Source organism: Budorcas taxicolor, chromosome X (assembly GCF_023091745.1).
Source record: "Budorcas taxicolor isolate Tak-1 chromosome X, Takin1.1, whole genome shotgun sequence".
In the NCBI taxonomy this organism is placed as follows: Eukaryota; Metazoa; Chordata; class Mammalia; order Artiodactyla; family Bovidae; genus Budorcas; species Budorcas taxicolor.
Window position 1 is genome coordinate 73,941,668 of NC_068935.1, and position 14,020 is coordinate 73,955,687.

At 38.1% G+C, this 14,020-nt stretch overlaps 1 protein-coding gene across 1 annotated transcript in view; it reads right to left on the reverse strand.

Moving 5' to 3' along the window:
- Positions 1-12,012, reverse strand: part of ATP7A (ATPase copper transporting alpha) — a 74,755-nt gene extending 62,743 nt beyond the window's left edge. Inside the window, exon 1 of the mRNA XM_052662806.1 lies at positions 11,893-12,012. Coding sequence (XP_052518766.1) covers positions 11,893-12,012 — 120 coding nt within the window. The remainder of the gene's footprint in view (positions 1-11,892) is intronic.
- Between the last annotated feature and the right edge of the window lie 2,008 nt (positions 12,013-14,020).

Genomic DNA, 14,020 nt, shown 5'->3' on the forward strand with positions numbered 1-14,020 from the left:
GCATGCCAGGCCTCCCTGTCCATCACTAACTCCCGGAGTTCACCCAAACTCAGGTCCATCAAGTTGGTGATGCCATCCAGCCACCTCATCCTCTGTCATCCCCTTCTCCTCCTGCCCCCAATCCCTCCCAGCATCAGAGTCTTTTCCAGTGAGTCAATTCTTCACATGAGGTGGCCAAAGTATTGGAGTTTCAGCTTTAGCATCATTCCTTCCAAAGAACACCCAGGACTGATCTCCTTTAGAATGGACTGGTTGGATCTCCTTGCAGTCCAAAGGACTCTCAAGAGTCTTCTCCAACACCACAGTTCAAAAGCATCAATTCTTTGGTGTTCAGCTTTCTTCACAGTCCAACTCTCACATCCATACATGACTACTGGAAAAACCATGGCTTTGACTAGATGGACCTTTGTTGGCAAAGTAATGTGTCTGCTTTTCAATATGCTGTATAACTTTCCTTTCAAGGAGTAAGCGACTTTTAATTTCATGGCTGCAATCACCATCTGCAGTGATTTTGGAGCCCCAAAAAATAAAGTCTGACACTGTTTCCACGGTTTCTCCATCTATTTCCCATGAAGTGATGGGACCAAATGCCATGATCTTTGTTTTCTGAAGGTTGAGCTTTAAGCCAACTTTTTCACTCTCCTCTTTCACTTTCATCAAGAGGCTTTTTAGTTCCTCTTCACTTTCTGCCATAAGGGTGGTGTCATCTGCATATCTGAGGTTATTGATATTTCTCCTGGCAATCTTGATTCCAGCTTGTGTTTCTTCCAGCCCAGCGTTTCTCATGATGTACTCTGCATAGAAGTTAAATAAGCAGGGTGACAATATACTGCCTTGACGTACTCCTTTTCCTATTTGGAACCAGTCTGTTGTTCCATGTCCAGTTCTAACTGTTGCTTCCTGACCTGCATATAGGTTTCTCAAGAGGCAGGTCAGGTGGTCTGGTATTCCCATCTCTTTCAGAATTTTGCACAGTTTATTGGGATCCACACAGTCAAAGGCATTGGCATAGTCAATAAAGCAGAAAGAGGTTTTTCTGGAACTCTCTTGCTTTTTCCATGATCCAGCAGATGTTGGCAATTTGATCACTGGTTCCTCTGCCTTTTCTAAAACCAGCTTGAACATCAGGAAGTTCACGGTTCATGTATTGCAGAAGCCTGGCTTGGAGAATTTTGAGCATTACTTTACTAGCATGTGAGATGAGTGCAATTGTGCAGTAGTTTGAGCATTCTTTGGCATTGCCTTTCTTTGGGATTGGAATGAAAACTGACCTTTTCCAGTTTTGTGGCCACTGCTGAGTTTTCCAAATTTGCTGACATATCCAGTGCAGCACTTTCACAGCATCATCTTTCAGGATTTGAAATAGCTCCACTGGAACGCCATCACCTCCACTAGCTTTGTTCGTAGTGATGCTTTCTAAGGCCCACTTGACTTCACATTCCAGGATGTCTGGCTCTAGGTGAGCAATCACACCATCGTGATCACCTTGGTTGTGAAGATCCTTTTTGTACAGTTCTTCTGTGTATTCTTGCCACCTCTTCTTAATATCTTCTGCTTCTGTTAGGTCCATACCATTTCTGTCCTTTATTGAGCCCATCTTTGCATGAATTGTTCCCTTGGTTTCTCTAATTTTCTTGAAGACATCTCTAGTCTTTCCCATTCTATTGTTTTCCTCTATTTCTTTGCATTGATTGCTGTGGAAGGCTTTCTTATCTCTCCTTGCTATTTGGAACTCTGCATTCAGATGCTTATATCTTTCCTGGCCCCTAGCACCAGCCATTTCAGTTCAAGTGGAGAAGTTTAACTGGTTTCATTTGAGGATAAGTCTAGTACATATGTCACACTTATTCACTGAAATTAAATTATTTATTTTTAAAGTTTTGGGACCAAAGGTTGCAGAGCTATTTTTGCCATCCTCTTTTCTAATTAACAAATTGCAAAAATATCTGTCTGATTTTTGGACAGTTACAATTAGTGAAAAATTTCAATAATTTTTATAAATTTGAGTATTCTGAATACAAACACTTTGGCGGAAACTTGTAGTAGAGTTAATAAAAGTTACCTGTCATCTCTCAGCTTTTCCAACTTGGCTCTCTCTCAAAACAAATTAAAGGCAGCAATGTCCTTAGGGCAGGGAGGAGGGGAGGAGGCAATGAGGAAGCCTCTAAGACTGTAGTTATGCCAAGATAGATGGTAAATGGGGCTTCCCAGGTGGCATTAGTGGTAAAGAGCCTGCCTGCCAATGCAGGAGATGTAAGAGACACTGGTTTGATTCTTGGGTCAGAAAGATTCTCTGAAGGAGGGCATGACAACCCACTCCAGTGTCGTTGCCTGGAGAATCAGAGGAAACCCTACATTTGGAGCATGTGAAAGTGAAAACTTCATATGTAAGTATTCACATGGATACCTACAGGACAGAAAACTCAACAGAAGGCATATTCACTGTGTAAAGAAAGATTTTCCTGCCACAACCATCAACATAGTCTCATCTGACCAGAGTGTGTAGTTTAGTAAGCAAATGAGAAACACTACTTTCTTCCCAAACAAATAGTAAAATGGATACAGTTTACTTTGCCCTCTCTGGCCAAGATGACATTGAAAAAAACACGTAGAGTTTCAGGTATAGAAAATAACTGTCAACATATTGGCACCACAATATGTGGCAAAATTTTGTATCAAATTTCACGAAGAATCACTATGTGCTAATTAGCCAATTTTGTGGTAATAAAAACAAGACAAACTGAAGCTAATTTGCTTAAGATCTTATGAGACGTATGAACCACAGACAAGAACACTGTAAGGACAAGAAAGCATGAATCGCGTACTTCACTGAAAAGCTAAAATCCATTTGAAATCTCTGAAGACGGGGTAAAAACTTAAATGTTTAGATTAAGATTAAAAGACAGAACTCCCATAAGTATTTGATCTGGATATACACAAAACATTCTGGTTCCAATTTAATGATTCGAGCACTTAAAATATGTAATGAGCTTCTGATTATTAGAATCCATCAGTTTCCTAATTCTAAATCCTGGAGTAAATCTGATGTTCAGTTAGATAAAGCTCCCTTTAGAATATTTACATCTACTCTGGGCAGCATGTCTAAAATTTATCTTTGGCATATGGATCTGAAGTAGGCAAAGAAAAACCTTTTTAGGACTGATGCAAGCTGATCAAATTCCAAAGTTGCATTAACTTTCTGTCATCATTGTAATGAATACTGAATAAAAGAAAAATTACAGAAAACTTCCAGTAAATAGAACCACAACCAATATAAAGTTGTTTCAAAGATGCTGAAAACTTAAACAATATATTAAAACAATAAGTACGTTATACAAATGAAGACACAACTCAGTTAAAATTACACACTGACTCATTAAGCCCTGGCAATAAAAATAGACATGCTGAAGAGTCAGCAATTCACACTATATTTAAGAAAAAGCCTCCATATATTACCATCAGTTAAGTTCAGTTCAGTTCAGTCGCTCAGTCGTGTCCAACTCTTTGTGACCCCATGAACAGCAGCACGCCAGGCCTCCCTGTCCATCACCAACTCCCGGAGTTCACTCAGACTCGCGTCCATTGAGTCAGTGATACCATCCAGCCAACTCATCCTCGGTCGTCCCCTTCTTCTCCTGCCCCCAATCCCTCCCAGCATCAGAGTCTTTTCCAATGAGTCAACTCTTCGCATGAGGTGGCCAAAGTACTGGAGTTTCAGCTTCAGCATCATTCCCTCCAAAGAAATCCCAGGGCTGATCTCCTTTAGAATGGACTGGTTGGATCTCCTTGCAGTCCAAGGGACTCTCAAGAGGCTTCTCCAACACCACAGTTCAAAAGCATCAATTCTTCGGTGCTCAGCTTTCTTCACAGTCCAACTCTCACATCCATACATGACCACTGGAAAAACCATAGCCTTGACTAGACGGACCTTAGTCAGCAAAGTAATATCTCTGCTTTTGAATATGCTATCTAGGTTGGTCATAACTTTTCTTCCAAGGAGTAAGCGTCTTTTAATTTCATGGCTGCAATCACCATCTGCAGTGATTTTGGAGCCCCAAAAAATAAAGTCTGACACTGTTTCCACGGTTTCTCCATCTATTTCCCATGAAGTGATGGGACCAGATGCCATGATCTTTGTTTTCTGAATGTTGAGCTTTAAGCCAACTTTTTCACTCTCCTCTTTCACTTTCATCAAGAGGCTTTTTAGTTCCTCTTCACTTTCTGCCATAAGGGTGGTGTCATCTGCATATCTGAGGTTATTGATATTTCTCCTGGCAATCTTGATTCCAGCTTGTGTTTCTTCCAGCCCAGCGTTTCTCATGATGTACTCTGCATAGAAGTTAAATAAGCAGGGTGACAATATACAGCCTTGACGTACTCCTTTTCCTATTTGGAACCAGTCTGTTGTTCCATGTCCAGTTCTAACTGTTGCTTCCTGGCCTGCATACAGATTTCTCAAGAGGCAGATTAAGTGGTCTGGTATTCCCATCTCTTTCAGAATTTTCCACAGCTTATTGTGATCCACACAGTCAAAGGCGTTGGCATAGTCAATAAACCAGAAATAGATGTTTTAATGGAACTCTCTTGCTTTTTCCATGATCCAGCGGATGTTGGCAATTTGATCTCTGGTTCCTCTGCCTTTTCTAAAGCCAGCTTGAACATCAGGAAGTTCACGGTTCACATATTGCTGAAGCCTAGCTTGGAGAATTTTGAGCATTACTTTACTAGCATGTGAGATGAGTGCAATTGTGCAGTAGTTTGAGCATTCTTTGGCATTGCCTTTCTTTGGGACTGGAATGAAAACTGACCTTTTCCAGTCCTGTGGCCATTGCTGAGTTTTCCAAATTTGCTGGCATAGTGAGTGCAGCACTTTCACAGCATCATCTTTCAGGATTTGAAAGAGCTCAACTGGAATTCCATCACCTCCACTAGCTTTGTTCATAGTGATGCCTTCTAAGGCCCACTTGACTTCACATTCCAGGATGTCTGGTTCAAGATGAGTGATCACACCATCGTGATTATCCAGGTCGTGAAGATCCTTTTTGTACAGTTCTGTGTATTCTTGAAATCTCTTCTTAATATCTTCTGCTTCTGTTAGGTCCAAACCATTTCTGTCCTTTATTGAGCCCATCTTTGCATGAAATGTTCTCTTGATATCTCTAATTTTCTTGAAGAGATCTCTAGTCTTTCCCATTCTCTTGTTTTCCTCTATTTCTTTGCATTCATCGCTGAAGAAGGCTTTCTTATCTCTTCTTGCTATTCTTTGGAACTCTGCATTCAGATGCTTATATCTTTCCTTTTCTCCTTTGCTTTTCGCTTCTCTTCTTTTCACAGCTATTTGTAAGGCTTCTCCAGACAGCCATTTTGCTTTTTTGCATTTTTTTTCCACAGGGATGGTCTTGATTCCTGTCTTCCATACAATGTTACGAACCTCATTCCATAGTTCATCAGGCACTCTATCTATCAGATCTAGGCCCTTAAATCTATTCCTCACTTCCACTGTATAATCATAAGGGATTTGATTTAGGTCATATCTGAAAGGTCTAGTGGTTTTCTCTGCTTTCTTCAATTTAAGTCTGAATTTGGTAATAAGGAGTTCATGATCTGAGCCACAGTCAGCTCCTGGTCTTGTTTTTGTTGACTGTATAGAGCTTCTCCATCTTTTGCTGCAGAGAATATAATCAATTTGATTTTGGTGTTGACCATCTGGTGATGTACCATCATTATAGTAGAAATTCCCAAACTTTTGGCAAGGAGATACTGTTAATGTCTTTGGGCCCTCGGATATAAGTTGAAGAGAAATAGGAGAGAACAAGTGGGGAACCAAACTGAATGAAGCATGGGAAAGAGTGCTGAAATTATGCTCCAAACAATGCTGAGAATTCTGAAGAGTGACAAGAAAAAAGGAAGTAGACAGGGGGCAGCAAAAACGCTTGAAAATGGCATGGAGATATACTAGGAATTTCCAATCCATTAGTCAGGGCTTTCCTGGTGGCTCAGTGGGTAAAGAATCCTTCCACAGTGTGGGAGACCTGGGTTCGATCCTTGGGTTGGGAAGATCCCCGGAGGAGGAGATGTCAACCCATCCAGTAATTTTGCCTGGAATATCCCCATGAACAGAGGAGCCTTGCATGCTGCAGTCCATGGGTTCACAAAGAAATGGACACGACCGAGTGACTAAGCATAGTCAGGGACCTCTACCTTAAACAAAGTAGAACAGGCAGGAAGGCCCAGAACAAATGTTCAAAAGCATCAGCAAAATACATTATCAAAATCAAATGATGCTGTCATGAAAATAAATAGCAAGGAATTCTGTCGGTGACAGGTAAAAGTTGTACTTCTGTGTATGTTTGAAATTTTTCTTTAAAAGTATTCTTTGACCAAGTTGGGCTTATCCTGGGAGTGTATGGCTAGTATAACATTTGAAAATCAATCAATGTAATTCACCATATTAACAGCCTTAAAGAAGAAAAACAATATGATCACCTCTAGATGCAGAAAAAGCACTTGAAAAAATGCAACATCTATTCATGATTACAAATAAAAGCTCTCAGAAAACCAGGAAAAGGAAAGAATTTCCTTAACCTGATACAGGGCATCTACAAAACCCTACACTAACATAATACTTAAAGGTGAAGGACAATGTTTTCCCCCTTAATCAGGAACAAGACACAGATGTTCACTTTCAACACTCCTATTAAAAGTTGTAATGGAAGTTCTAGACAGAAAATGAATAAAAGACATACAATAGAAAGGAAGAAATAAAACTATTTTTATGCCCTGATGATATAATTGCTTATGTGGAAAATCTCAAAGAATCTTCAGGGAAGCTAACAGATTTAATGACAGTTTAGCAAAGTTCAGGATACAAAGTCAACATACAAAAACCAACCGCATTTCTGTATGTTTGTAATGAACAACTGAAATTGGAATTTTTTTAAAAAGTACCATTTAAACATCATCTAAAAACAGAAAATACTTAATATAAGTTTAATAAAATATATGTAGGATCTCTACAATAAAAACTACAGATCCCTGATAAGGAATACCTAAATAAATGGAGAGTTATATCATGTGCAAAGGTGCGAATACTTAGTATTATTAAGATGTTAATTCTATCCAAATAGATAGACAGAATAAACACAGTCACAGTCAAACTCCCAGGCGATATTTTTGTAGAAACCTATATACGGATTCTAAAATTTATGTGTACAGGGAAAGAAAACAGAATAGCCAAAACAATTCTGAAAAATAACAAAGTTGAGAAATTATACTACTTGATTTTAAGGTTCATTACAAGGCTACAATGATCAAGATTGTGTGATATTTATAGGACAGACACACAGATCATACCATATCCATAAGTATATGGTAAATTGAGCTTCAACAAAGGTGCAAAGGTAATTCAATGGAGTAAAAATTACCTTTCAACAAATAGAGCTGCTTAGCAAACTGGACATCCATATTTAAGACAATTAACCTCAACTCATACTTCATAATGTATACAAATTAATTTAATATGGATCATAGATCTAAAGGTAAAATCTTTTAGAAGACACAGTTGTAAAATCTTTGTGATCTTGGGTAAGGTCAAGATTTCTTAGTGATAACACCAAAAGCATGCTCCATAAAAAATTGGATAAATTGGAATTCAACAAAAGTAAAAACTGCTGCTCTGGGAAAGACATTTTTAAAAGATTAAAAAGTCAACCCATGGACTGGGGAAAAAATTGGAAGACACATATCTAAGAGAAGACATATTCAGAATATATAGAAAACAATCAAAATTGAATAATAACGAAACATGCAGCTAAAAATTTCACAAGAGGTTTGACAGACATTTCACAAAGAAGGTATACAAATGCCTAAGAAGCACAAAAAAAGATACTCAATATCATTATCCATTAAGGGAATGAGAATTGAGATACCACTACATACCCACGAGAATGACTGGTAGTACAAAGTGCTGTAGAGAATGTGAGAAAAGTGGAATCCTCACACATTGCTGCTGGGAACATAAAATAGTATAGCCACTATGGTAAATCATTTGCCAGTGTTTCAAAAAGCTGAACATACACTTACCACATGATAGAATAAATCCAATCCTAGGAATCTGCCTAAGAGAAATTAGAACTTATGTCCACACAAAGACTTGGATGTAAACATTCAGAGGATTTTACATAATCACAAAAGAAACTTAAAACAATCCAATGTCTCTCAATAGATGAATGGGTAAACAAACTTTGGTACAATCCACACAAGAGAATAACGCCTTAGAAACAAAAAGGAAAGAGCCAGTGATACATGCAACAACATGGATGAATCTCAGATGCACAATGTTAAATGAAAGATGCCAGGCTCAAAAGGCTATATATTATATGATTGTATTTATATGGTAGTTTTTTAAAATTAAAGCTATAGGAACAATAAATAAATCAGTGCTTATGAGGGTCTAAAAGTAAAGGGGAATGATTTCAAAGTAGGTTACCAACTAGATTTAGTAAATGAAAATATAGGACAGACCCAGTTAAATTAAATTTCAAACAAATGACAAATAATCTTTAGTGTAAGTATAACTCATGCAATACAATGGTTCTTAAAGTGTGGTCCCAGAACCACAGCTTTAGTTAAGTTCTTAGGCCCCATTCAGATCTACTACTAACACAGAAACTCTGGGCGTTTTATGTTTTAAAGCAATCTATGTTTTACAAGCCTTACAGGTGATTCTCATGCTGTGGTTTGAGAACACTGTTCACTATACCCATCACTGGCAAAAAAGAACCATAAGAAGCTAATATGAAGAGAAAGGGGCACATGAGCCTGTTTGAAACTCAATTTACCATCATCAAATAATAACTAAAGAGCCAAAGGGTATATAATAGACGTTCTCTGAGAAGGGACAATTGCACTCATCTCACACGCTAGTAAGGTAATGCTCAAAATTCTCCAAGCTAGGCTTCAGCAATACGTGAACCGTGAACTTCCTGATGTTCAAGTTGGTTTTAGAAAAGGCAGAGGAACCAGAGATCAAATTGCCAACATCCGATGCATCATCAAAAAAGCAAGCGAGTTCCAGAGAAACATCTATTTCTGCTTTATTGACTATGCCAAAGCCTTTGACTCTGTGGATCACAATAAACTGTGGGAAACTCTGAAAGAGACGGGAATACCAGACCACCTGACTTGCCTCTTGAGAAACCTGTATGCAGGTCAGGAAGCAACAGTTAGAACTGGACATGGAACAACAGACTGGTTCCAGATAGGAAAAGGAATACGTCAAGGCTGTACATTGTCACCCTGCTTATTTAACTTATATGCAGAGTACATCATGAGAAACGCTGGACTGGAAGAAACACAAGCTGGAATCAAGATTGCCGGGAGAAATATCAATAACCTCAGATATGTAGATGACACCACCCTTATGGCAGAAAGTGAAGAGGAACTAAAAAGCCTCTTGATAAAAGTGAAAGAGCAGAGCCAAAAAGTTGGCTTAAAGCTCAACGTTCAGAAAACAAAGATCATGGCATCCGGTCCCATCACTTCATGGGAAATAGATGGGAAACCGTGGAAACAGTGTCAGACTTTATTTTTTGGGGCTCCAAAATCACTGCAGATGGTGATTGCAGCCACGAAATTAAAAGACGCTTATTCCTTGGAAGAAAAGTTATGACCAACCTAGATAGCATATTCAAAAGCAGAGATATTACTTTGCCAACAAATGTCCATCTAGTCAAGGCTATGGTTTTTCCAGTGGTCATGTATGGATGTGAGAGTTGGACTGTGAAGAAGGCTGAGAGCCGAAGAATTGATGCTTTTGAACTGTGGTGTTGGAGAAGACTCTTGAGAGTCCCTTGGACTGCAAGGAGATCCAACCAGTCCATTGTGAAGGAGATCAGCCCTGGGATTTCTTTGGAAGGAATGATGCTAAAGCTGAAACTCCAGTACTTTGGCCACCTCATGCGAAGAGTTGACTCATTGGAAAAGACTCTGATGCTGGGAGGGATTGGGGGCAGGAGGAGAAGGGGACAACCGAGGATGAGATGGCTGGATGGCATCACTGACTCGATGGACGTGAGTCTGAGTGAACTCCGGGAGTTAGTGATGGACAGGGAGGCCTGGCGTGCTGCAACTCATGGGGTCGCAAAGAGTCGGACACGACTGAGCGACTGAACTGAACTGAACTGAGAAGGGACTACAGGAGTGATCTTCAACCGAGGGCAATTTCATCCCTAGGAAACACTGGCAATGTCTGGAGACATTTTTGGTTGTCACAAGTGGAAGGAGAGGGTACTGGCATCTCATGGTTAGAGGCCAGGGATGTTGCTAAATATCCTTTGAAGCACTCTCCTAAGACAAAGAGTTATCCGGCCCAAAATGTCAACAGTGTTGAAACTGAGAAAGTTGGACCTCATCAAAACATATTTTTAACCTCAAAGGCTTTAACATCAAGGACACCTTTATGAACATGGAAATAGAAAGATTAAAAAGACAGTGAAAAATAAAATATAATTCAAGGCATCTCATGCTAAAAATATTAGAATTATTCTGAGAAGAATTTATATAGAGAATAGTGACACAGAGCTAAAACAGCAATTTCGTGGTAGAAAGCAAGTTGATGATGAAAATATCAGGCTGCTTTTTTTTTTTTTGGAAGTTATGTGACAAATTGGAGATCACAAATTTGAGAACCATATGCAAATTAAAATGCATCTGTAAATACTGTATGACCAGAAAACATTCCGGCCCAGGAATCATGGAACTTGAGTTCTAGTTTTATTTGGTATTAGGTAGCTGTGCAATTTAGCACAAATCACTTCCTTATCTGGGCTTCAGTCTGTCCATGTGTAAAATGAGGGGGTTAGACTACTTAAGTCATATCTAAGACCCCTTGCTGCTTTAACACACTATGTCTATGCCAAAAAAAACGAGCACAGGAAACATTCAAAGACATTTTTTACAGGATATAGGGGGCATGGTATCATTTTGTTTCCTTTGGGGTAGTCCTGTGTTGACTTTGCTACTTTTGGCCTTTGTGTTTAAAAGGTGTTAAACAAAGCTTGCTGCTGCTGCTAAGTCACTTCAGTTGTGTCCGACTACTAGTGACCCCATGGACTGCAGCCTACCAGGCTCCTCCATCTAGGGGATTTTCCAGGCAAGAGTACTGGAGTGGGTTGTAAACAAAGCTTAGCTGTTCTTATTTATGTATAATTATAATAACAATTCATGTTCACTACAGAGAAACTAGAATATATGATAAATCACTCTTTTTCACTAAATAGGATTCTGAGATGAATTACAGCAGGAATGTGTTGAGATAGTCTAACAAAAGTCTATTTTAGTTTTGCAATTAAAAACTAAAGTGAAAATGTTTAGAAAATTAGTTACACTTGTATGCACGTTCTTAGGGAAGACTACATTATTATTAACATACTAACTGTCATGATATAAAAGAGAAAGAAACCCCATAATCCTTCCTTTGAGAACATGTATTTTAGTTCAATATGACATCAACAGTAATAAAAAATACTGTTGTTGTTCAGTCGATAAGTCTTGTCTGACTCTTTGCACACCAGGATTCACTGTCTTTTACTATCTTCCAGAGTTTGTTCAAACTCATGTCAGCACCTATACTTATAAAATATAAACTGATACAACCATAACATCAAGACTCAATGTTGAGATGTTTTTAAATTTTAAAAATATATAATTTATTATTGTCTTTAACAAGAAAATAAGTTAATGGGCCAAAGAAAATTTACTCAGCTTCAAGGTTTGAAGTATGACAGTCTTTGTGTCATACATGTTAGTGTTTCTGCATCTATTTCAGTGTTAGAAGTATAATTTCCCAGAAGAATTCCAGTCAACAGTATTGATTTCCAAGGAGTAACTTACTTTAATATGATGTACACCATTCAGTTTTCCAATCTGCTGTTCAATGGTCCAAACACAGGAACTACATGTCATTCCCTCAACAGAGATGGTGACAGAATTCACACTCATACTCAGATCCATTTTGATTTCTTCTTTACATTCCTATTAGAAACAATAAACTTATAAATATCAGCCATGGAAATAACCCTTCCTCTTACATGTACTCCAGTGTTCATTGCAGTGCTGTTTACAATAGCCAAGACATGGAAACAACCTAAATATTCACCAACAGATGAATGGATAAAGATGTGGTACATACAGTGGAATATTACTTGGCCATAAAAAACAATGAACCATGCCATTTGCAGCAACATGGATGGACCTAGAGATTATCATAAAAAGTGAAATAAGCCAGAAAGAGAAAGACAAATATCATATAATTTATATGTGGCATCTAAAAAAATGATACAAATGAACTTATTTACAAAGCCAGAAGCAGACTCACAGACTTAAGAGAAGGAACTTATGGTTTTGGGGGGGAAGGTGGGAAGCAGGGATAGATTGGGAATTTGGGATTGTCAATATACACTACCATATTTAAAACAGATAACCAATAGGGACCCATTGTATAGCACAGGGAGCATCTGTAATAACCTAAACGGGAAAAGAATTTGAAAAAGAATAGATACATGTATATGTATAACTCAATCACTTAGCTATACACCTGAAACTAACACAAAATTGCTAATCAAGTATGCTCTAATATAGAATAAAAACTTAAAAAACAAAAAACAACAAAAACTTTAAGTTAAAAGAAAAAGAAAAAAGAATCCTTCAACGTTCCCACTTGCCCAACTGAAAATACACTACTAATATAATACGGTTAGCATTCTTTTCTCTCACCTCATTTTACTCCCATCCCAGCACTTTTAGGTCATCTATTCCCTTGATTTAGTGCTTTCTTCTCTTAGATATCTACTTAGCTAACTTCTTCATGTCTTTCAAGTCTTTACTCAAATCTAATCTTCCTAATGAGTCTTACACTGACCACCTTGTTGAAAATTGCAACCTACATCCCTTCCACACACACACATACTCTGATTCCCCTTATTTCTGCCCTCTTTATTTCTTATTTTCATAGAATTTAAAACCTTCTAATAAGCTCCATTAATTTACTTGCTATGTTTATTGCTTATTATGTCTTCCTGTTGTTTTAAAATGTGTTCATGAATTCTTTGTCACTCCTTCATTCAAGAGATCAAATTTGATCAAGAGATCAAATCGAGTATGGCCTCAATTCAGCGACTTGCTTCCAAATCACTAGTGGAAGTGACAATGTGTGATTTCCAAGATAAAAGGCACTGCATTTGGGGGGAAAAGTCACGGTGGCTTGCTCCTTATCCTCTCTCTTCAATCACCCCATCTAGGGGAAGCCACCTGCTATATCATGGGACACTCAAGCAGCATTATGGAGAGGCTGACATGGTGAGAAATTGAGGCCTACAATCAATAACCAGCAAAGACATAAGGCCTCCTGCCAATAAACAGGTGAGTGAACGGTCTTGGACACTGATTCTTCAGACTCAGTTAAGTCTTTAGATGCCTGCAGCCTCAGCTGACATATAGACTTACAACCTCATGAGAGATCTTAGGCCAGAACCTCCCATCTATACCACTCCCAAATTCATGGCCCACAGAAACTGTGAGTTAATAATTGTTGGTTTTTTTAAGCCACTAAATTTTGGAATAATATGTTATACTGTAATAAACTCCTCATTAAAATGAAAATTCGATGAAGGCAGGAGTCTTTTTTTTTCCATTGATAATTAGTTTGAATCACATAAAATTTCCATTTATTGATATAATTGATATATAACATCATATTAGTTTTAAGTGTACAATGATTTGATATGTGTATATATTGCAAAAGTACCACCAAAAGTTAACACCCATCACCACACATAGTTACAATTTTTTCCTGTGATAAGAATTTTTAAGGTCTACTGTCTTAGTGACCTTCAAATATACAATAGAATATTGCTAACTATAGTCACCATGCTGTACATTGTATCCTTGGGACTTATTTATCTTATAGCTAGGAGTTTACATCTTTTAACCATCTTCATCCATTTTGTCCACTCCCCACCCC